This window comes from Suricata suricatta, chromosome 7 (assembly GCF_006229205.1).
Source record: "Suricata suricatta isolate VVHF042 chromosome 7, meerkat_22Aug2017_6uvM2_HiC, whole genome shotgun sequence".
Taxonomy (NCBI): Eukaryota; Metazoa; Chordata; class Mammalia; order Carnivora; family Herpestidae; genus Suricata; species Suricata suricatta.
Window position 1 is genome coordinate 120,032,907 of NC_043706.1, and position 25,281 is coordinate 120,058,187.

At 39.3% G+C, this 25,281-nt stretch overlaps 2 protein-coding genes across 7 annotated transcripts in view; one reads left to right on the forward strand and one right to left on the reverse strand.

Annotated features, from left to right (window-relative positions):
• Window positions 1-12,123, forward strand: part of ECT2L (epithelial cell transforming 2 like) — a 64,932-nt gene extending 52,809 nt beyond the window's left edge. The window contains exons 17-19 of the mRNA XM_029943240.1: window positions 1,026-1,114; window positions 10,081-10,253; window positions 11,690-12,123. Coding sequence (XP_029799100.1) covers window positions 1,026-1,114; window positions 10,081-10,253; window positions 11,690-11,817 — 390 coding nt within the window. The 3' untranslated portion in view covers window positions 11,818-12,123. The remainder of the gene's footprint in view (window positions 1-1,025; window positions 1,115-10,080; window positions 10,254-11,689) is intronic.
• Window positions 12,124-12,823: 700 nt separating this feature from the next.
• REPS1 (RALBP1 associated Eps domain containing 1) overlaps window positions 12,824-25,281 on the reverse strand; it is an 83,694-nt gene continuing 71,236 nt past the window's right edge. For 3 of the 6 annotated variants that reach the window (XM_029943677.1, XM_029943678.1, XM_029943675.1), the window contains 8 exons: window positions 24,299-24,371; window positions 22,945-23,063; window positions 22,148-22,212; window positions 19,797-19,982; window positions 18,652-18,747; window positions 16,912-17,060; window positions 16,046-16,151; window positions 12,824-14,088 (listed from right to left, as the gene is read on the reverse strand). In XM_029943677.1, the coding sequence (XP_029799537.1) occupies window positions 14,020-14,088; window positions 16,046-16,151; window positions 16,912-17,060; window positions 18,652-18,747; window positions 19,797-19,982; window positions 22,148-22,212; window positions 22,945-23,063; window positions 24,299-24,371 (863 nt within the window). In that variant the 3' untranslated portion in view covers window positions 12,824-14,019. The remainder of the gene's footprint in view (window positions 14,089-16,045; window positions 16,152-16,911; window positions 17,061-18,651; window positions 18,748-19,796; window positions 19,983-22,147; window positions 22,213-22,944; window positions 23,064-24,298; window positions 24,372-25,281) is intronic. The other 3 variants (XM_029943679.1, XM_029943676.1, XM_029943680.1) reach the window with 2 other exon arrangements.

Here is a 25,281-nt window from a genome sequence, read left to right on the forward strand (position 1 = left end):
GTCTCCTTGGAATTCTCTCTCTGCCCCTCCCCCACTTCCTCTTTCTGTCTCTCAAAAATAAACAACAAAAAAGTCATGTTCAGTCATCTTCCTTATGAAGTTTCCCCAACATCTCCAGCTGTGAGTGTCCCCCTTCCTGGGCATTCTGTGACACCTGGAGCATCTCTGTCACACTTTTTTGTAATCCTTCATTCATAAGAATGGGAGCTCTGGCAGGTACGAGCTATGATTTTCTTGTCTTCTAGTGTTTGGCACCTAGTAGGACCTCAGCACATGAATGGCGTTGAATTAAAGTATCAATTGATTGGAAATGTTACTTTTATTTGGTCAAATTGGGGAAACAAGGTGGAGCTATTTTGTTAGAGTTTAGATCTGGACATTTTGGTAGGGAGCATGAAGTTCATTGGATGACAAAAAGTCCCTAATCTTGGCACTCACAGAGTCTGAACTTTATCTCTGGGCCACTGTTCCTACCAAGTGATCATCTCCAGAGCCAGATCAGTACAAGAGCCTAACTTCTTAATTTGTAACAATCCAATCATTTCCCTTTCTTGATGGATACCTTCTTTCCTGCTCCCCCCCTCGTTTTTTTTTTTTTAATACTAGGAAAGCATTTAAAGAATGTCTAAATAAAACAGTAATTTCAGTAGCTTTAACAATTAGATGACAGGGGCACCTGGTTGGCTCAGTCAGAAGAGCATGAGACTCTGATTTTGGGGTCATGAGTTCAAGCCCCATATTGGGTGTAGAGATTACTAGCAACTTTAAAAAATAAATTAATTAACAAAATTAAAAATTAATTAAAAAATTAAAAATTAGATAACACCCTCAAAGATAGTTTCCATTGCTCATTCTGTGGTCTTTCTAAAGAAAGCCTGTTTTGTTAATAATAAAAACATTCACTTTTTCATAATTAAACTGAGTTCTACTCAACATTGTGTGGGATATAAAATGGTTCTACAGTTGTGGGACTTTTATTTTCTATAAATTTGTGAATGTTTCTAATTTTGGTTTTGATTTCATAGACTCTATCAGAGGAAAACAGATATCTGATTAGGGTCCAGGACGTAGCCCAACTTCACTGCTGTGATGAGGTGGCAAGTTTCTCTGTAAGGTAAACATCTAACTATCCTAAGGCTATGACGATGACTTGCTTATTTGTGTCTGGGATCGAGAACCATGTCTGACATAAGTTTACAACAAATCTTTGTACTGAACTGAGAACTTCCACACACATTCCTCTGAGATCATGTAAGGCGTAAGATGCTTTATCACGTTACTCACATTGTCCTGGAAGCTACTGGATGGAATGGGAGAAAATACACGGCCTCTGTGAGATCCACAAACTGCACAGAAGCAGGAATTCTGAAGGTTGGTCACTTTCCTGCTTGAAAGGAGATCCAAGTGGTGGGTGTCACACCAGTGATCTGCTCAGCTGTAAGAAAGAGAAGACCAGTTAATTATCCTCACATAGTTATTGAGGTTAGTATTAAAACGGTCTCACCAAGCAACCGCTATTATACTGAGGGCTCACCGTCTCTGCTCTGCACCTCACAGTAGTGTCGAGCAAAAGATGGGAGGGTGCTAAGTTCCATCAGCTGGCATCCCGTTTAGTCCTTTAGAATAAGATTGGGGGAGGGGTGCCTGGGTGACTCAGTCTGTCAGGCTCCCCGCTCTTGATTTCGGCTCAGGTCATGCTCTCCCTGTTCATGAGTTTGAGGCCTGCAGCAGGCTCCAGGCTAGCAGTGCAGAGCTTGCTTGGGATTCTCTCTCTCTTCCTCTCTCTCTGTCCCCCCTGCCCTTTCTTTCTCTCAAAATAAATAAAAACTTTAAAAAAAGGGTCAGATAGTAAATATCTTGTGGCAACTACTGACTTCACCTTTGCAGCACAAAACAGCAACATAATGATATAATAAACAAATAATGCAATCTTCATAGACAATACAACACATAAATGAACCAGTATGGCTGTGTTACAATAAAACTTTATTTATAAAACAAGTGGCAGGGTCATAATTTGCTGATCCCTGCTTTGGAAAATTATTTGCAAAACTAAGTTCTTAGAATTAATGACAAAGGTGAGAACTCAACAAATAGCAACCAAATGGAGAGAAATCAACTCCCTTAATTAGTCCAATTTCAATAAAAGAAGTAAAAATGGATTTGCCTGTCATTTCAATGAATATTTCACTGAATTTTTCCCCAAGGCATAGGTGGAAGGGGGAGGTGTGGGGATGATGGTTGGAAGAAACCCAATCCTCTCACCTCTATTACTGCCTAGAATGATTCTAAATCAAATTACACAATTGTATCACTTTTGTCATGGTCATAGTGCTTTGTTGTTTTTGTTTGGTAGCAATAGAAGTGAGCTGCAGTGACGGAAGGAAACTAGCTAGCAAACCAGCAAATTTGGAACATACTAGCAAAGTGGGAGACATGCTAGGGATTATTCCAGTTTTTTATTATTAGAATTTATGTTCATGTATTCATGAAGGTAACACTCTCTTTATGTCTGAGTTTCTGACCTACATAATTTACCTATTCCCTAAAGAATTTCTTTTAACATTCCTTACTAGGAAGTTCTACTGGCAATGAATTTCCTCAATTTTTTTTTGTCTGAGAGGCTTTTCCTTTCGTTCTTGAATGATAATTTTGCTGGCTACAGAATTCTAGGTTGCTGGGTTCTTTAAACTCTATTCCATTCTATTCTCTTCTTGCTTGGATGGTTTCTGGGAGACATCCAATGTCGTTCTTGTTCCTCTTTGGTAAGGTGGGTTTTTTGTTTTGTTTTTGTTCTCTTGGTTCTTTCAAGATTTTACATTTGCCTTTGATTATCTGGAGTTTTAATGTAATATGCCTAGGCGTGGCATTCTATAAGCTTCCTGGACCTGTGGCTTAGTGTCTGTCAATCGTTTTGTAAAATGCACAGCCATTACCACTTCACATCTTTCTTTTGTTCCGTTCTCTTTGTTCTCCACTGGCTTTTCCCATTAGACATATGTATGCCTTTTGTAATTGTTTCACATTTCTTGGATAGTCTGTTCTTTTTTCAATTTTTTTTCTCTTTGCTTCTCAGTTTGATAAGTTTCTATTGATGTACCTTCAAGCTCATTGATTCTTTCCTCAGCTATGTCCCATTTTCAAATGAGCCCATCAAAAGCTTAATCATTTCCATTTCAGTGTTTTTAATTTCTGCAATTTTATATTTTAAAAATACACTTTAAAAATGGGAGGTTTCCATTTTTTGTTCATATTACCCATCTGTGTTTTTGTTACATGTTGTGCACTTTTTTCATTAGAGTCCTTACTTTATCATAAATATTTAAAATTCCTAATAATTCCAACAACATCCCTACCATCTGAGTTTCATTCTAATGCTTGTTTTATCAAAATTTTTTTCTCTCCTCTTAGTATGACTTGTAATTTTTTGTTGAAAGCTAGATATATTGGGTGAAAGGAACTGAGGTAAAGAGGTCTTTAGTGTGAGGTTTTATGTTGATCTGGCTAGAGGTTAGCCTGTGTTTACTGTTCGTTGTAGCTGCAGGGTCAGAAGCTATAGTTAATGCTGGTGTTCTTGTTTTTGTCTCCCCTTTTGTTTCCCTAGAGATCCCTTAAATAGGGTCTGAGCCTTCTAGTTCTTTATAGCTATCATCCCTGGCATTATAAGGAGTCGTATGGATGTGGTAGTCAAATGGAAGGTAGGGGAGGGGAGGGGTTCTGTAGTCTCCTGACTAGGTCTTCGTTTTTTGGTAAGCTGGGCCCCTAGGCTAGGACCTTCACAAGTGCTTCTCAGTCTTGTTTTGTTCTGTTTCGGTGCCCCTCTAAGACACAGGAAACCAAGAAGGAGCTGGGGGTACAAGTTTCCCTCCCCCATGTTGGTGCAATTCTGATAAAATAGTTTCCTTTGAGGGTAGTCTTCTTTTAAGGAGAAGAGAACTCTTCGGGCATGTTTCAAAAAAGTTACTTTTCCCTTCCCCATCTGGAAGAATGAAAAGAGTTTTCTTTAGTTCTTTACAGTGAGAACCTGTAAGGGGCTCCTTGAAGTAAAACTCCTGCAACTTTTAAATTCATGCAAGGGTGGGGTACGTCTGGGTAACTCAGTCCATTGACCATCCGACTTCGGCTCAGGTCATGATCTCACGGTTCGTGGGTTTGAGCCCTGCATTGGGCTCTGTGCTGACAGCTAGCTCAGAGCCTGGAGCCTGCTTCAGATTCTGTGTCTCCCTCTCTCTCTCTGACCTTCCCCTACTCATGCTGTCTCTGTCTCTCAAAAATTTAAAAAAAAATTAAAAAAATAAATCTTCACTCTTTAAAATAAAATCACATTAAAAACATTCATGCACGTGGGGAGAGAATGTTCCCCTAATGCTGGGCTTCCAGGAGTTCTCAATCTCTTACACTAGTTCACATGTCTCTACAGTTAGTCAATTATCCTTCAAATATTCTGTCCTGATGCAGTTCCATCAGGGAGTTTCTGGTAAGCAGTGGTTCCCTATCAGTGGGTCTCTCTGGCTTTTGGGTTGCTGGTTTTCCTTCTGACTGAAATTCTTTGATGGACCTAAGAAGAGTTATTGATACTGAGTTTTTCAGCTTCTTTTTTGTTATGAGCATGGAGGTTAGGACTTCTCAGCTTTTTACATGTCCAACTGAAAACCAGCTGTCTCAAGTTTTAGAATTTAGGCTTGTCTTCAGTATTGGATAATAGAGAGTACATTTAAGAATTTGAGGGGGCGCCTGGGTGGCTCAGTTGGTTAAGTGTCCGGTTTCGGCTCAAGTCATGATCTCATGGTTCCTGGGTTCGAGCCCCGCATCGGGCTCTGTGCTGACAGCTAGCTCAGAGCCTGGAGCCTGTTTCAGATTCTGTGCCTCCCTCTTTCTCTGACCCTGCCCTGCTCATGCTGTCTCTCTCTGTCTCTCAAAAGTAAATAAAAAACAGAAAAAAAAAGAATTTGAGATAATGGGAGAATACTCAATTATTTTATACTCAAATTATAAGGTTCATTTATATTTAAATAGGCACTATCTCAGTGATTTGCCAAGCAATAAATGTACTTGTAATTTTACATGAAAAGCTGAAATTAAGTAAATGCAAGATAGGTTCATATTCCAAAAGATGTTACAGAATATTTAGGCTGCAACTTTGCTTTCTATCATTTTAGAAAGTCACATAAAACCCATGAAATCCCATTCCTATGGCTTCCATCAGGCATTTCTACTCAGAGGAAACTGCTTATATTTATACTGACTTTATACTTTACTATATTTTTTATTAATTCTATCTACCTACCTACCTATCAGTTATCTACCATCTATCTATCTCTACACCCAAAGTAGGGCTTGAACTAATGACCCCAAGATCAAGAGTTGTACACTCTTATGACTGAGCCAGACAGGCACCCCTAGAATTTACCATATACTTTAAATTTTCTCATTTGATATACTCGTTACGATGACTTGGTGAGGCATGAGGACTGGGACCATGTTATGAGTAGGAATCTGGATTTAACTTAAGCGGTTTGAGGCCACAGAGTAAGTAAGTGCTGGTCTGAAATTCAAAACCAGGTCTCAGTGCTCCTGCTGATTAGATCAGCATGTGGAAAGATGAATTTAACCTTCCTCATAATGAACTCACCGACTGAGCAGCAGGTATGAAACAAATAACTAATAAACAAAAGCTGTGACACAGGAAAAACAAGTAAATATTTGCACCATAAATGAAAAACTTTCCTCAGGGGGTAGAGATGAAGTCATAGAGTCATTTTAGAGTTAGAAAATTTGGAGTTATTTGTCCCTCTGTGGATATGGCCCAAAGAGCTTGGGGATATGTGAAGCTTTTATAATATATTATGTAATTTGGAACTTTTATAATATACTTTTTTTCCCCAGAAACACCAATTTTCATTTATGGGATTTTAAGCCTGCTGATTTTTAAATAGGCCCTCTCCCCTCCCCTCTCCCTTCAGTTGATGCAAAGGTGCCAAAAGGTAGAGCTTTCTGGGACTGGTGAATAGTGACATGACTTTGAATCACCAAATGGAGCCATCCACTTCTCCGACCGAGTCCTTTTGAGGAAAAACCCTATTCCATTGCCAAAATATATTGTAAACTTTCCTTTTAGCCTTACCCAGAGAGACGCACAGTCATTTACCAGGGCCACTATGTTTTGGGGACTTCCCAGGGACTCTGAATGGACTCTCATCCTGGAAACTCAAAAAAACCATACAAGCCCCAAGTCGGAGTGTGGATGTGTGGGAGCTGCAGTGTCGGCTCAGGTCAGCTCGGAGAAGCGATGCTCAGTTGGCTGTTCATGCTGGAGGCTGTATTCTGAAAATTCCTTTGAAGGTTTTATGTATTTATAGAAGTTGGGTACTTGGTTGTTTTGGCAGTCTGATACAATAAACAACAACAAAACACTTCTAGAATGATGTTAGGAATTTAAACTAGAATAGATCTGTTACATTTTGCTGAGTCATTTGACCTATTTCTGAATAAGAAAAATTCTAAGTCCAGAGGAAAAAGCTCTACCCTTAGAAGTATGAGAAGTGACTTTCTGAAACCCTAGTAGGATCCGTAGTTTCCACTTCAGCCGCTCTATTACGTCAATATGAAAGGTGAAATTATTTACTTTTATATATGTGGAGGAATTGTTTTTTAAAAAACAATTCTTGGTGTTTCTTGACTTTGGATGAAAACTTGATCTTGAGGGGGTTAATTTAGTAAATGGCTTTGAAAACCTTCTTTCTGGGGCGCCTGGGTGGCGCAGTCGGTTGAGCCTCCGACTTCGGCTCAGGTCAGATCTCACGTTCGTGGGTTCGAGCCCCGCGTCAGGCTCTGTGCTGACAGCTAGCTCAGAGCCTGGACCTGCTTCTGGTTCTGTGTCTCCTTCTCTCTCTGCCCCTCCCCCTCTCATGCTCTGTCTCTCTCTGTATCAAAAATAAATAAAACATTAAAAAAAATTAAAAAAAAAAAAGAAAACCTTCTTTCTAAATAGAACCCAGATTTAATAGAGTAGGACTTTGGTTTCTGAGTATAATTTATTCCATAAACATGCTTATGATCCAAAGCTCTTGTATATCAGAGCGAATTTCAAGAACCATTGGCTCAGTTGTGATCATGTGACATTTGGCATCATGTACTACTCGTATTGCAAGGCATCGCTTGTTTATCAAGTTAAAGTTTATTAGAAATGGTGGCTCATCTTCCAGAACACTTGCAGAACAAGTTATTCACAATCCCAGGTTTTGCTATATTTTAAATAGCATTCTCGTAATCGGATTGAAATAATAAAAGCCTCTTTGTGTGTTTTCAAGCCTGTTTCCCTGTTCATGTCCTCTGATTACAAATGGCCTCAACTCCAAGTCTGAGTTAATGTGCCCGCCCCTTCCCTTCCCTGGGCTCCCTACCCACCCACTTGCTCTAAGTGGGCCACTCAACTGGAATTTTTTCCTTTACCTCCACTTTCAATGTTACCCCTTCCAAAGGAAAAGAGTGATTATTTACCAAAGCAGACATTCCTTTCAATGCCACTTCTTTAAAGCAAACTTGTATGCATATTCTCTGATAACTGGGATAAAACAGCAAAATTTTATAATAGGTCTGAACATTTTTCTAAACTGGTATGATAGGAGACATAATTGTCCTTATCAGCAATATGGTAAAAATGATGTCAAAAAGGGCAAGAATGTGGGTGTCCTTTTCTATTTAAAGTGACCATCCACCACATACAGACCATGACACAGACTTCAAATGTCCCTCCTGCTTCCTCTCTCCCTCACGCTATTGTCAGAACACCCTATCACCTTGACCTCTAACGTTGATTTCTGCAAGCACCCCAACTCCTCCAGCCTAAATCACCATCACACAGAGATGGGAAGGAAATGTGTGAAAAAGGAAAGGCTGGTTCTAGGGTCAGGTGGCCACTGCTCTTCTACACAACCTGTATTTCCTAACTCTCCAAAAAGTTGAATCTGCAGCTCAGTACTCCTTAAAAATGTTTAACTCTGGGACCAGTCCTTTGCCTCGCTTGACATAGTTGTAGCTAATAAATGATTTAAGTGCCTCACTGTTCAGATTGCGGTCTGCACGTCAGCATCATCTATTAGCTGAGTTGAAAAACCGATTACATTTCAGAAACATAGATAATCTGACTGCGCCAGCTCTACGGCATCAAAATTTGCATTTTGACAAAATTCTCCAGGTAATTTAGATGGTCAGTAAAGTTTGTACTCTGGGGTGCCTAGGTGCTTCAGTTGGTTGAACGTCCACCTTCAGCTCAGGTGGTATCTCATGGTTTGTGGGTTGGAGCTCCGTATTGGGAGCGCAGAGCCCACTTTTGGATCCTCTGTCCTCCTCTATCTGCTCCTCCCCCACCCACGCTCTCTCAACAATAGATATGTTTTTTAAAAAGTCTGTGCTATGTATAAGTCAGAGCCATTGTATAAAGTGGAGTCTAAGTGGTAATTATATCAGCTTTTATGGACAGCAATCTGATAGTTTTTGATAAAAATACATAAATCCTTTGACCAATCAATCCAACCCCCAAAGCCCATCTGATAGAAATAATAGCATGTAAGGGATTTGTCTGATGTAAAAATCAGTTTATTGGAACATTGCTTATAATGACAATAAAGAACTAGTGAAAGGAAGGAGAGAGAAAGGGAAGGGAGGAAAAAGACCCAAGCCTGTAAACAAAACCAATGTGCATCAAAAGGAGAAGAGTTGAATAAATGATGGTCTACCCACACCATTAAGTGTTATTTGCCCACTAAAAAAAATAAACTAAAGCCAAACCAGTTAACTTGAAGGGATTTCTGTTGTGGAGAGCAGCAGGAAAAAAGTGTGAATATTACATTTTTGTAAAATAATGGCAACCTACTTGTAAATAGATGTGTAAATACGTACATATGCATGTGATTATCTGAGCAAGGAAGAAAACAAAGACAGACAGGTACTAGCTCGGTAACCTAGGTGACTTGAATGTAGGGAGGAGGGAGCCAAACCAAAAGAGTGACACCAAAAAAGTACACTTAAAAAAGACAATGGTATGGACTCACGTCACTTTAGCATTTATGTAAAACTTTACGTGGATGTACATAGACAATTTAAAAGTTAAAGATGGTGAAGACAAAAAATGAGAGCCTTCCTCTGAACATCAAGCCGGTAAATGGACTCCCTTCCTTGGAGTAACAGGATTGCTTGATGGTTCCAAGAGAAGAAAGGTATTTGGTTATCCTCCATCAAAGCCCTGAGCTAGCTTCACTTAGCCACTGCAGGTGTGTGGGGAGGGGGACACTGGGGACACTGTGTTTGCGGGGGGGGGGGGGGGGGGGGGGGGGCGGATGACTCTGCTGAGCACTCCTCTTACCACCCTGGCACCTACTGTACACAGAGACTGTGGCTGCGGTGACACAACAGTGAAGAGGGTCATAGACAGAGGCTGAGGACACCACATCTTGCCTGTTGATAAACATGCCTACAGTTGACCATTGCAACAATCTCAGTGAAAATGAAGAGCTACTTAATTCTAATCTTTCATACTGACAAAGTGTATAATCTATTGATTTCCCTCCAATCAAAATTAGAAAAACTCTAATTTTCTACCTAGGAGTTAAATGCATTTCTTTTCCTTGCTTTGTACTTAAGACACGGTAGTGTGCCACATCGGTTCTTGTGCTTTTCTTCACCCCAAACTGTTGTTACCTTTAAAGATGAAACCAAACAAAAACTTACTTTCCTGATTACCCAAATACTTCAAACATAAAATACCAAACATTACATGTGTTTAAAAACACAGCTTTTGCATGATTCATATCATAAAGGAGGAAAAGTTCATCTGCTATTTCCCCTACACTGAATACTTGGCCAATGAGTACGTTCGGTCCATTCCACCAGAACCCTGAGGCCCACCCATGGCCCTGGTCTGAGAGACAGAAGGGACTATACATATTCGGAACTTCAGTGAGCCATTCCAAAGGTCGGTAGTGGGCAAAAGCCTCGACACCTGGCTTATCAATGCAATGATGGTGAACTGGGCAACAGCACGTGCGTACGTATACATAACCCTTCTCCTCTTTAACACAGGGTCTATGAACACACCTGCGATCTCAGTCTTTTCCTCTTCAACGATGCACTACTTGTTGCAAGTCGGGGCACATCTCATACTCCATTTGAAAGGACTTCAAAATCAACCTACCAGTTCATTGCATCGGTGGCTCTTCATAGGTTACTGGTAGAGGATATTCCGGATTCCAAATGTATGTATTCTTTTTCTTTCAAGAGTTAAATACCTTTAGGAGGCTGTATTTTATAATGCTCATTAACTAATAAAATATGAAAGTGGAAAAGGCACTGGGATTTTAATTTGCAAGTTTGCCAATAATTATCCAAATGTTTCTAGGTTTCATTTAATTAAACTTTCATCTATCAGAAATAGCAAAAGAAAGAAATGCCCGTATTTTCAGATATGCACCTACATATCAGAAAAACAATTTCAAAAATTACAAAGGGAGACATGAACCCACATCATTTTGAGTTCTTTGAAGCAATTCACAGGAGAGCTGGAGCCCTTAACCACTACTTGCTACTTCTTGTAAATGCTACAATTTTAAATTATTATTGATCACTTTTCCATTTTACTAGGGCTCTATACTGCCTATAGTTGCTACTTTTATAGATATTTCTTTATCTACATTCCCATTCCACTAGGACTAAGTGATTATTATAGATCTGGTATGCCTTTCATTCCTTAAATTCATATTCAAGTTGAAAGTTCTTCTGGAATTAACAGATTTGCAAAGGATGCTTAGTAACACACATTTCACTCATTAATAACCCCAAAAGAATGATCATCTGTTACAAAAAGAAATCCTACTTTAAAAAACTGCTGTGCCTATCTCTAGTTATTAGCCTACACTCTATAGACTTCTCAAGCTCAAAAGGATCCTTCTCTTTCCTCAATATCTATTGGGCCAATCTGGCCAATATTTTTCACTACACATCAAGGCAGGACTTAAGGCTAAAACCAGAATCAAGATCTTAGAGAAGGAACTCAACTAAAAAGGGCTGCTTCCCATTAGCTTTAGCCCCATTTTAAATCTGAATCTGAAAAAAAAAAAAAAAAGAAAACACCAAAGGCAAAAATAAGTATTTCCACCTAGAAGACAAACTCAAGTAACATGAGTTGGTTACTTATAGTCACTGGGAATGGTTAAGGAGGGTATGATGTCTGCTTTCATCCCCTGTAGTCAGCCCTGCCCTGTGTCAAAACGCCATGCTGTAACCTGCCAGACAGGTGGCACTCAAGCCACGTAGTTGGCTTCATTCTGATACCAGCCTTCAGACCACCGTGATGCAGGCCTGGGTCTCAGCACCAGCTCTCAGTGTAGACCTTACTGACTGCAGTTCTCCTGGAGTGACCAAGACAAAAAATTAAGGACCATTACATCATCTACCATTCATAGTCTTTAAAAATAACTGCTAATTACAATGAAAGAGTTACAAAAAGTTATTATAGATTATTTAAATTATTCAGTATGTTGAGGAAGTTATATTCTAAACTGGATTTGTATTTGTTGGACTCCATTTTTAGTTTTCAAAAAATTCTTAAAGATGACTTGATTCTTGAATTTAAAAACATTTTCTTTTGGTTATGACCTGCCATGATTAAATAGTACCCTCAAATATTTTACAGATATCAAGAATGCATTTCTTCTTCAAGGTCCAAAACGTGAATGGATTTGTGCTACAGAGGTTGAGGCTGACAAATTTCTGTGGTTCTCAGTACTCCAACGTGCCATCAAAAGCAGGATGGACAAGTGAGAAAATACTCTGGGTGCTAATTCTGCCTGGCAAACACATGGTATTTTCTATTCCAGAAGGAACCAGAATGATGATGTGTCCTGGATGATGGAACAAACTAGGATTGAGCCAGAAAGTCCTTCCTAACTTTTAACTTTATCATCCATGTTCAACTACGTGAAATGTATAGTAACAACAATTTGAGTCCAGATTTTTGAAACACTCTTTCTGGTGGCAGTTTTTCGGACAGTATTATTTTGATTAGATTAATTTGAACACTGTTTTATGATCTAATGAAAAAAATCAGAATAAAACATGTTTAAGTGATCAGTTTAGAGAAATATTTTGTTGATTTGTCAATCAGATCTTTATAAATTTTCATGATATAACTGATTTAGAAATGTGTATACTACGAATGACAATTTACTCAAAACCTTGCTGTATGTATCCTGAATATGAATGTCCCCCTCCAGAGAGCATTAAAAGAAACCACTACCAAGAGCTAAAAAGTTTTCTGTGACTCTTAACCGTTTTTTGGTCACAAACTTAAAAAAACTTATTTTTTTATTTGGCTCCAAAATTAAAATTTTAGACCTTCCAAATAAGAAGTTTAAAAAAACTTAAATTTGGTGGGGAAAAAATCTTTAAGAAACAAAAATAAAGAAATTAAGACAATTCTGTTTTAAGAGAAACAGCAAAAGAGGGGTTGAGTAGTCTTCTGTGTCTTTAAAGCCTTCGGTTAATTATTTAACAAACGAAGCCATAACCTACTAGCTACCTGGGAACTTTTGCTGATGTATGCAGTAGTAATAATATTTTTTACTTAGTTAAAATAGATGTTAATCTCAGAAGCTTTCAGTTGTGTTTCCTTTCTGTTTCATATTCTCCTTTAAGATAATAATAAAATCTAATAGTGCAGCCTAGGATTGTGAACTGGGCTAGTTTCAACATCTTTTTTCAATAATAAACACACAGATTCCTTCTAATTCTTAAAAACTTAAATTCTTGTTTAAAAAATGTACAAAAGTTAAATATTGTGCTGTTTTATTAGTGTAAAATCACACTTTGATTCTGTTATATCCATGCAGCTTAACATCTTGATCCCACAGACAGTAAACGGGTAGAGGGAACACCTGCTGTTAGTCAGCAGTGAATGCAATTTACAAATGTGATTTAAAATGTATATATCATATAATATAAAACAAAGTCTGAGACAGTATATCATCCTTAATAGGGCACACTTCAGAAGCTCTGTTAATAGGAAAAAACCTGTCTTATGGCAAAAGAATGAATGACCAGATGGCTGGAGGTAAACTAGAAATCTCAAGGAATTTCCATTTATTCTCTGAATAATTAATGCCCTCAGAAGTTTTAAAACATTATTACTTGAAAATGATCTCTGTAGTGATTGATAAGCATAAGCTTCTAATTGAGAGCTGAGTGAATAAATCATGCAAAACATGGTGATGTTTGCAGGTGGGCAGTACCTGCGCTGCTGGCGGTTTCGCCACTTCCCTCCCTTCTAGGAGACCAGTAAGAGCGGCCTGGCTTCACAGTTACCCCCAATTTACGTGACTTCTGAGTCAAAACCTCTCACACACAAATTTCAAGTTACTTGTCAAATGGCTCAAATTTTCACAAGAAAAATGATAAAATCTGACCCCCAAGTGGACATGAAGAACCTGAAAGTCCCCCGGGACTCCTGAAGACAGCTGCTCATGTCTGAAGAAGGCCTCATGCAATAGAGTTCTTTCAAATCGGAGATTAAGTAGGAAACTCATTTTAAAGACTTTTACAAAATCAATGTAAATGCTTTATGTAAACCTAAAAGACAACGTGACAATTTATTCAATTTTGTCTCCCTCCTGCAAATATATCAGTCTGGGCTTGAGATATAAAAACGGGAAGGCCATTCCTTACGTCAGATCAGCGTGAGGTCCTGGCCACGTGAGGGCGCCGGACCAGCGTTCCGAGTTCCTGACGCTACGGGGTAGAGAAGGGTGGGGTGCCAACAAAAACCATATGTCCTCCAGAAAAAGTCATCCTGACCCTTTTATTGTTGAAATTAAAAAATAAAAGATACTTAAATACAGGTGAACATACAGGGCAAAACAGAATCATAAAATTTCAAATTAAGCAGTGAGCTGCACGTCTGGGTCTCCAAATTGGCTTGAACCCAGAACTGCTTAAAAATGGGTCTGTTCACAGTTAACGGCAATTGGCTTATAGGTGAGAGAATGGTCGAAGCTGTTCCAGTTGAACTTCCAGAGAAATTCTCTCCTCAAGAACATCCTGCGAAAAGATGCAGAGCTAAGTTATGTTTCCAAGTATATAAAAACGAAGGCAGATATAACAACTAGTATCAAGAAAACAATTTAAATTTAAGATGAGGGAATAGTCAGTCATATTTTAAAAGGATACTTCACTTTAGAAAAGTGGTGTCTTCATTAGAATCTTTTTCTTACAAAATACATCAGGGTAATAAGATGTTTTTTGTTTCATTATTAGAAAAGCCAGTATCATGCATTTTGCAGAAAGCCTACCCCCCGCAGCAACAGGTGATGAAGCAATTAAACAGAGTCCTTCTCCCGGTATTCTATCTGGTCATAACAACTCCTGAACCTCATCTGAGTTTGTTTCACAAGGAATAAATTTATTTTGCAACCAGAATTTCTAATCACTGTTGATTCTGAGCAGTCTTTTCAGATAGCCAGCAAATTCTAACTCACCTACTTTTTTTTTCTATTTCTCGATCATCCTGATAGTGTCATGTTTTACCCAGAACTACCTCTTCCTATTTCATATCCTACTTCCTATTTTCTGTTCTCAGATATCGTGAGAAAAAGTTCTTAAAATAGCTTGTACACAGATGTTTCTATGGGCTTCTTCAGTTATTCCAAAAAACATACACTGGTAAGATTTTCATTGTCAAGGGATGGTACTAGCAAGACTGTTCTCAGTTTTACTTTCTTTTTTTACAACATGCCAAATTCATAAACACAGACTACAAATCCCTTCTTTCATCAAAGAGTTATACAAAAATATCATTCACTCACAGGTATTTATCAAATGCCCAAATGTGCTAGGTTTTGGGGATGGACACAGACGGTTAAGAGTTCATCTAAGAGACTCCCGGTTTATTTCTTTGTCCTGGCCCACACATTAACATATTCCTCTCTTGTTTCTCTGAAAAGTATTTTGATTTGGACAATGTATTATTGTAAATATGTAAATCATATTATATTATGATTTACTCTCCGTGAGTTAATTTCAGTAGGCCAGAGAGACAAATGTGCTATAGACACTAATTCCAGACAGTATGATAAATGCTAGATGATGGATATAAACAGATTGTTTTGAGAACAAACTAACCCTGCATTCATTTTACAATTTTATATTTCAATGTATACTTCCACAGACTCTTTTCTCATCTTGGTGGTTTACAACTTTGCTACTCAAGCTGAGACTAACAGTCATCTTCTGGAAGCTTATGAGACATGCAGAATTCTCAGGGCCCAGTCCATTCCTAACATGAACCAGAATTTGCATTTAACATGACCCCTGATTAACTGTGTACATATTAAGATTTGAGAGCCACTGGTTTACAAGACATGAATGTTTAATAATATTGGTAAACCATAAATGATTCTGGCTAATTTTTAGTTGTAGGGACTCAAAGAAATCACAGTAGTAAGAAAAACAAACCCATTCCCCTCAAGTCCAGGTGACAGGCATACAAGCTGGCCATAAGCAGCATTTCTACTGAGGCTAGTCTTTTCTCTTCCACATGTGACATGATCTAAATTGTCCCCATTCTCCTTCTTCTTTAGACCTGTGTAAGTCCCTTTAATAGATTCTGAGTTGCCTTTGATAAAAGGATAAACTAACAATACTCAAATCATCTTAGAATTCAGCAAGAGTGTAGAGAACCCTAAGATCTTGGAGGTACCTGAGGTCACAACGTTTCCTCTCTTGGGTTTTGTCATGAAAGTTCAGAAACATTACAGTAACAATGATGCCATACATCTGTAGGGTATGGCAATCAGACCAGAAGTGAGATTACAAAATTCCTTTTAATATGAAAAGAACTTAAAAGCATAAAGAACATTTTAGATAAATCATTTGTTTCTCTTGCTACCTGGGAAGTTTCATTCATACTAGCCTATGAATTGCTGGGTCACTTCTAAGTTCCAGTTAACTGTAAGATATTCTGAGTCCCTGGAAGTTCGCAAGTGAAGATTCAGAATACCTTTAATTGTTGCTGCAATTCACTGTTCAATCTGGCCAAAACTGTGTTGGTTTCCTTATTGCGTCTAATTGATGCCTGAATTGCTTTCTTATCTTTCCCAACAGACCTGTGAAGATAAAGAGGGCAAGAAAACATGACTTTCCTTTCTTATCTTCAACTTCTCTCCATTCTTCCCTGACCTATCTCTTAGATCCAGAAAGTAGAAGCATCTATTGCGTTAACAGCATAGCCTTTTGCCTCGCTTGCTTAGTGTCAATGGTCAACCAAAAGGATAGAAGCTTAATTATTATTGCTATTATGTTAGTTGTTGTTCTTCTGGAGAGTTCATTAGCAACTTTTTTTTTCCTATAAACAATCGCACAGTAAATATTTTAAGTTTGTGGGCCATATGGTTTCTGTAACATATTCTTGTGTGTGTGTGTGTGTGTGTGTGTGTGTGTATCCTTTTCTCTTTTTTCTCTTCTTCTTTGTCTTACTCTTCTCTTTTTTACACAAATGTGAAAATCTAATTCTTAGCTCTGAGCCGTACAAAAACAGGCTACGGGATGAATTTGGCCCACAAGCCCTTTGTCAGCTGAGTCTCGATCCAGGAAAACTATAGTTAAAATATTGGTGTTATTCTACACTATTAATTTTTTAAAAATCTGCTCTAGGGTTTGTGTCTGGGTTTTAAAATGGAATTGGAATTGAACTTGATAATAGAAAGAAGAAAAGGAGAAAGAATTTTACTCATAAAAGAGAAAATGCTCAAAGAGGAGAGCTCCACTAAAGAGCTAGTCCGAGCAGAATTTCTTTCAGTCTGATACTCTGATGGCCGTGCTCTCTGTTACCAGTGATTACACTCGCTCAGGAGCCTCTCTGATTACCTCGGGATGGAAGGCTGGGACGCCAGAACAGCAGCTAAGACGCCCGTCTTTTGTGTATGTTCATCAACTTCTGGCCGTAGTTCATCTTCTGATTTTAATCTTCTTCGAACAGGTTTAGGCGGTGGAGCAAGGGGTGTTGTGCCTTTGCTCTAGAAGAGAAGAATTCCGTTAACAACGGGCATGTCTTGAAAACATTCACGGCTAATTAGCACTTTACCAACATCATTTGCTTTCTTTCAACTGCTTATTCTCCAAAAATTAAAAGTCATCTGTCCCACCTGAAAACAACTTCTACAGATGTAACAACAGCTACATTATATTTCAATAGGAAAGGCCAGTTGTCATCACAATTGTGAATGTACCTAACGGGATACTCTTTTAAAAAGGGCAACATGAGTTTCTTGAGTCTCAAATCTGACTCAAAACTGTAAGATTCACAATTTAAATGTCAACAAGAAACATGCTCAATATATATATACCTATTTAATAAATTAAAAAGGGAGTCTCCAGAAATACGTATCCATTATCATAGTATTTCCTACTCAAAAATACTAAAATGTATCAGTAATAAAGCAATTTATAAAGAAGTGGAAAATGAAGCATACTTTAAAAACTCATAATTAAAATGTACAAGAATTGTAACTTTTTAAATGTTTATTTATTTTTGAGAGAGAGCAAGCGAGAGCATGAGCATGATGAGCAGGGGAGGGGCAGAGAGGGAGGGAGACAGAATCTGAAGCAAGATCCAGGCTCCGAGCTGTCAGCACAGAGCCTGATGTGGGGCTTGAACTCACGAGCCGTGAGATCATGACCCGAGGCAGGTCGGATGCTCAACCAACAGAGCCACCTGGGTGCCCCAATAATTTATAACTCTTGAATACCAGCGGGTATTTAGTTGGAAATTGTGAATCTGTCCTCAACAGATTCAACTGCCATATCTTTGGTTACATGCAATTTGTTGCTGTGAACTGACAAAAATAAAATTCAGTATTAAAACAATCACAGAAATACAGTAAAAAATAAGGTGTCCAGAAAGTAGATTTTAAGCCCTTTCAGAAACACATGCTGTAATAACTATTGGAAATGTCTGGATGAGAACAGAAAATATAAAAACACCAAAACTTTTCTTTAAACAGAAAAACATGCCAGTATCTGTAATGTACTTTGAAAAATGCAAAAACGATAAGAAAAGCTGATGTAGATAAAGGATGGAGAGATACAAGATAACGCAAGTACAGTAAACTGATAATGGTGCAGTCAAGGTGCGGGTTTATTGATGTATACAACGTAAACGTCTCTCTACTTCACTGCATGTTTAAAAATTTTCATAAAGTGTGGGGGGAAATAATCCCCCAAACAGACAAGAAGAGCACAGAGTACAACCACTTTACGGTTGACAATTTTTCCCTACGATACTTAAGACTCAAAAAAACAAACTGAATTTGACCACTAAGGACGCTCTATTTTACCCATGTGGAAGAAGGTAGTAACCAGATAAATTCCGAGAACCTATGATCGAAACTAGATGACAGGTGATGACCTCCTAGAAATTTTAAACAGGCAGACCTTGTTCTGAGACCAAGTATATTACAGTTCTAGGAAGTGGGTGGGTTAGGTACTCTGCAGTAAACTTTATTTCTAAGATTTCCATCATCTTTAAAATCTTACAAAGTAAAAATGACATCAGAGAACATTTTACATGTACAAAATAACCAGCAGTATACAAGACTTGCCGCGTACCACATTGGCGGGAGCGCTAGCAGCGGTCTTCTCTTCAATTTTACTATCTGTTTTGGCAACTCGAAGAGAATTTGCAGGATCAGAAGCTTTTTCAACCTAGAGATGAATACATTATCGTTCCTAACTATACATAATCAGTATACAATTATGCATAAATACATTTATTGACAAGTTAGAGAGTAAAATATTAAGGAAATGTTCCTTCTGGTAGTAAGAAATTTGAGAAAATCCTGTACAATGACCATTCTGTCCTACAGAAAGGCAGAGAGCAGGGGAGGTGACAGATCTCTGAGGGAGCAGGGGAGGGCTGAGGATGCAGCCCAGCACTGTCTGTAAAGTTCTCATGATTGGGGGAGGGGATGCTTCCACCCCAGAGGGCTGAGCACCCAATGCCCTGGCACACCTTTCCCTCAGGCCCCGCCCTGCCTTCCTGGAGGTGCAGCCCCCATGCCTAGAGGCCCCAGGGTTAGGCAGAAAATTACAGGTTTGAAGAATGGCTAGTAGAAAATTTCCCATGGACTGGATCTATGAGAAAGTTTTATTTAATAAAAAACTATGCCAATCAAATATGCATGGAGTTTTGGATCAGAAGAGTGATTTTAGAATTCCTCAGTCTCTCCAACTTCACATTTATGTTTAGTGACGTCAGGGATCCCTAGAGAAGTTCCTGCCACTAGAACTAAACAGAATCTCCTGGAACACTTCCTGCAAAGATCGAATCTGGCATCCTGTAGTTGGTGACTTACCAAAACACAAATGGAGTGTAGCTATGGTAACCACAGCCACTTATTACGTGGAAACCTTCACCAAATCACACATCAGATGCTCAGCATTAGGACGCAGGCCCCTGAGCAGTGTTTTAGCCATGACCAGATGGCTGTGTTTGTGTCTTTTCACACGACAGCTCACTTCCACCCAGATGCTGATGCCTATTATTATATTGCAACCAGCAGGTGTCTAAGGCCAATTAAAAAATCAAGAAGCACAGACCTAGGGAACAGAGATCCTCTAAAGCCGCAGCAGAAGATATTTTACTCACTAAAGTCCATTCTAGTTTCTGCTTTCTTAGAGGTTCCTCCATTTACAGACCTGCCTAACGTGGGAAGTTTCCTGGCAGAAAATCAGCTAAGCCATTGAAAACTCACCGGCAAGACCTCCGGATGTTTCTCGGCTTCATCATCCTGTTCTTCATTTACGTTGGATGCAGCAAACACTTCAAACTGGCTGAAATCTGCAAAATTTGGTTGTTCTGGTATCTGCTGAGGTGAAGTACTAGTGTGAGTTATTAGGCCATCAGCATCCACTGGGCGATGCACAACGGGACCAGCAGCCTGCACGATGTAGGAGGGAGGAACACACATTAGTGTATGGCTGGCTGCAACCTTCTCTGAAAATGCATTGTACTGGTAACTTTGTTGACTGTAAATTCAGGGAGGTGCACTACAGTGCATCTAGCTCTAAAAAACACCATAAGTGAAATGCTGAGACACTCAAAAAGTGAAGAAGAGAAACTTTCGATAAGAAAGATCCTTTTAGGGGCAACTGGGTGGCTCAAGTGGTAAGTATCTGACTCTTGACTTCTGCTCAGGTCCTTACCTCATGGTTTGTGAGATCAAACCCTGCATGGGCTCGGTGCTGACAGCACGGAGCCTGCTTGGGCTCTCTCTCACCCTCTCTCTGCCTCTCCCCTGCTCATGCTCTCTCGTGCTCTCTCAAAATAAATAAATAAATAGATATTTTTAAAAGGGGATTACAAAAAAGATACTCTTACAAAATTCTTATTGCAAAGAAAGTACATCCAAGGACAGGGAGGGTCTGGCCCGACTCTCAGATTCTCCACTTGCATCTATTTTTTTTAATTGGGCTTCTGCAGAATAGTTTGTGCTTTAAAAGTTATTTTTATTTTATTTTGTTTTATTTACTTTTTTTAATGTTTTATTTATTTTTTGATACAGAGACAAGAGCATGAGAGGGGGAGGGGCAGAGAGAGAAGGAAACACAGGACCGGAAGCAGGCTCCAGGCTCTGAGCTAGCTGTCAGCACAGAGCCTGACACGGGGCTTGAACCCGACGCGGGGCTTGAACCCACGAACGAGAGATCTGACCTGAGCCGAAGTCGGAGGCTCAACCGACTGAGCCACCCAGGTGCCCCAAAGTTATTTTTATTTTAAAAAATGTTCCGTTACATTTCTAAGAAGGCTATCTTTGAGCGTAGAAACTACTGCTCTAGCTATTCTCCCAATACTTCGGGTTACTTCCCTCCGATTTGTCCCCCATAGCTCTGCTGGAGCAACCCTTCTGAGACCTTCAACATAAAAATACATGTATTGAGTATCGAATTTTGGCCAATCACAGTGAACAAAAAAATAAGGTCCATGACTTAAGGAAGCAGAGAGTCTAGCACAGGATGAGAGACAAGAAAACACGGAATTAAAACGCAGTATGAACAGTTTCATGACGATGGACATACAGGACGATACAGGAATAAATCTGTTGTCTCTTCCATGCTTATCTCTTAAAAATTCTCCATCTCTATAAGAAAAATTCTGTCCTTCTTAGTGTGATCTGGAGGCGCTCTGCCCTTCCCCCCTCTGCAATTTCATTCCCCATCACCCCAGCTGCCCCGAAGGAACTCCTCTTCCCTTGGATATGCCAGGCAATGTCATTCCTTCTTATCGGAGGGTCCCCTCCCCAAGAAGAACTACTTCACCTCTCAAGTCTTTGCTTAAAGCCTTACTTCCTTCATTGTACTTACACCTCTGCAATATGACCCTTGACCTTACTAGCTAGAAAAGCTGTGCCAAAGCATTTTTCAGACACGCTTGGTGCAGCATTTCTGTTGTAATTGCTGTTTATAGGTCTGTCTTTCCCACTAGGCAGTTCTTGAATCAAGTGACCAACTCACTGGGTTTCCAGTTTAACCCAAAAAAGTATTTTCGCTGGTACTTTAGATAAAATAAATACTGGAATCTTTGAATTTCAGTATCCTAGTCGTAAAGATTAAGAAACCATTTTAACTTCAAATAACTAACTTCATTATCAGGATTTAACTTGGAAAAATCAGCCAAATTCATTCATGTAAAAGGTAGTCAGCCAGCCGGTCACATAAGACTAACAGCTATATCCAGAATCTGTCTTAGAACAGATTGGATGGAAACAATTTCGACCTGGCAAGGATCCAGGGGTCATCTAACGCTTCCTCTACTGGTGGCGTACCATCTCCAGAGATGCAGTGAGGGCACTGAGTCGCTGCTCGACCCAGGACACAAACGGACATCTCCTACGCCCCACCCACGTTCTTTCCGCTAAACCTTCCCCTGGTCCACTTTTAAGCTTCTTTCAAAAAATAACTCCAATCATTATTCTTGACTTCTCTGAATGACATGCTCATCAAGAATGGCAAGTAGGTAATTCCCAGTCTTCAAAACAATTCTAGAGCAGCAGCAAGCACGTGACAGAGGTCAGAGCGCTCAGTGGTGAGCGCACGGGAGAAGTACCTGTGCAGGCTGTGGTCTTGGAGGCACTGCAGGAGGATGGGCGACAACCCCCACTTGCTGTTGGCCTGAGTAAACACACAAGTTGTCGTTTTAGTACACCCTTTGCTAGCACAACAAACAGGCGGAGTGAACGTGACGCAATGATGAAGATTTTTAAGAATGTTTGGTAACATGCTCATGAACATGACATGCTCATCTCCCTAATACTACGCAATCTTGGCTTGCTTCTCCTGTTTCTGAGTGCTCTTCAGCTATAAAATACGCAGACTTCCAAATTTTCTCTTTTCATTCACTCTATCATTTCTATGTAAATGATTCTCATATAATACAATCTTTCTTAACCCGTAAGTCCAATGGCCTTGTTATTATGTCCCTTTTTCTTATCATTCCAAACTCATAATGTCCAAGACAGAACATCATCATCCTCTGCTCCTAAATTTCTATTTTGATCAACACAATAACAAAAGCACCAGTCACATAAAAATGAAAGCCTTGGAGGGAGTTACGTGTCTCCTCTCTTCTCTGTCAGCTAACTGAAGACCCGTCAGCTTTCCTCCTTAATCTCTCCACATGGCTCTTTTCAGATCTCTTATGGAATCTCTCAGGTTCCCATCTCCTATCATTTTAACTCAAACACATTAAGAAAAAAAAAGTCCTCTCATTTGACAGCTTTTAAATTAAAATTTTTCCTTCAGATGAATAAAAAAATGAGACATATTGAGAGAAAATAAATGCTGTGCTCTTTAATGAACTTTAAAATCAAATGATAATCGGCATTACGATTCTCTAACCCCTACCTGTGGTGACTGCAAAGGTCCGGTTCATATCTAAAGATGATGATCTGGAATGAGAAGGCTGAGGCCTCGGAGGGGGAGGTGGTGGTGCAGCGCTATCAGGCGACGTTCCAGAATGAGACCTACAAAATCCGCCCGTTACAACTGGTCATGCTACTGGTACTGGAGCTTTCTGCTTTTAAAGCATTCGACTTGGCTATCAGCAAAGGATCACACTGGCGTGACATTTTCTCAAGTACGTGTTATAAGTATGCCGACGAGAAGAGAGAAGACTTTATGACGTACATTAAACAAAATAATTATTTAATGGGGCAAATACTCTTTTACTATAAAGGATAATTATACATTTAAAAAATTTGAAGAGAAAGTTATTAACACGAATTCAAGGTAGACTGCAAACCTAGTAACATTTTTCCCCATTCAAGTAAAGGTAATATTCATTTGTAAAATCATTTTCAAAAAAGAGAAACTTCACTTTCAGATATGGTTAGCTTTCAACTTCTTTAAAGCGTGAAGTCTGGTGAACTGAAGTGGAATCTTGCCCAACTATCTGCGGGCCCATTCCTGCGTCCCCACAGGCCAGCTCATCGCTTAGGGGACTGTCCTCACTTTCGACCCACCCTAGAGATTCACTTTTTTGCCACCAAAGTGTTCTGTATTCTGACAAGTGTCTCAGAGACTCTGGCATGTGGATCTTCACTTACAGAGATAAAAAGGATAGAATAAAACCCAAGATGACTGAGAACTCTAAGAAATACAAAAGAATTCTGGGAAGAAGCAGGCCTCGCCTCTGGAAGCTCTACTGAGATTCTCTATTACTTGTCTGTCCATACCTCTTCCTTACTGAGCGGGTGTAACAGGAGAGGGGCAAGATCCCCTGTCCTGTACACGGATTTTAGTGGATGGTTAAGTTAAGCCCTTGCAGACAAATCCCTGGCCACCCGCACCCTACCCCACACCGTTTCTATCTGTGTCTGACAAGTTCTATGTCGCACATGTCTTCAGGGAGGGCGTGCTTCTAGATGGCATCTCAAAACTTGCCACCAGGCTCTAAGAGGAAATCTGTACACTTAGTACTTAAGTAGAACTGTTTACCTGCACAAGGACCATATTAAACTGCTAATGCTACAGCTCTTCTCAAACCTTCCACAGACTACCACGGGGTTCCTTTTGCTTTCCTATTAGAGTTGGAAAGAATCAAAATTGTTTCCCTTCTACATAAACCAGTAGGTAACCTAACAGCATTCAGAGAACTGAAGACTAGAGAAAAGTAATTTATACTTGGTTCTAAAATAATTCTCAATATTACAATGTGACAAGAGATTTTCATAGGCTTTTCATTGACAGAAATACTGACCTTTGATGAGTTACACTGTTTCCAATCTGCTCTGGGTCCGAAGTAAAAGAGTCTGAACTACTGTACCCATCTGCTGATAAATGGGATATAGCCTATTTAATAATAGCTTTTATCCACTTTTTACTCTACTCTAAATAAATATGATAATTATTACTTCAAATCAGAGATATTCGAAGATTGGGTAATAGTTTAACAGTTCATCCTAGTGTCATTAAATGTAAAAAATTAAATATAAATCAAATAAATCATGGCATAGTTACACAACAAAATACTATACACACAGAACAAGTTATACTCTAGAGAAGTTAATATAAATAAGAATAAAAAATATGCATAAACAATAAAACTTAATGAAATTAGCCAGAGGTTCACCATTTTTCGCCTGAGAAAATATTGCTGCCAATGTCCCAAAGTCTTATGAGGAGCAGAGAACCCAGAGGGAGCCTAGTGGTTGTGGTATAGCATCGGATTTTAAACCAGAAATTCCAGGGACAATCGGAAGAAACACGAACACTGCTACTCACTCACAAGGATTAAAAATCGAAGGGCCTGGTTATTTGGTTTAGTTCCTTTTCAAAATGTACCCCTTTCCTTTTTCTTATCAAATAGTGAATTGTTTAACTGTATAGGAAATATACTGAAATTACTCGGTTTTCATTTGGATGCTCAAACTCGAGACGTCCCAAACTCACCTTCCCTCCTTCCCCAACAAACCTGCTCTTCTCACAGCCTTCCTCAGTTCCCAGTGTATCAGGCCCAAGTTCCCTGAATGGCCCTTGACCTCCCACCGCCGTCCTATATCACAGGTAAGCAAATCCCCTGTACTTTTCCCGCCAAATCGAGTCAGAAACTGACCACTGCTGCCATTCCAGGCCAAGCTGTCCTCTTCTCTGGCTTGTATCATTCTACTATAGTCTAAATGTTATTCTAATATTGCCCTGTTTTGACTCTTGCTTTCTTCAGGCCTGTTACCAAGACAGCAG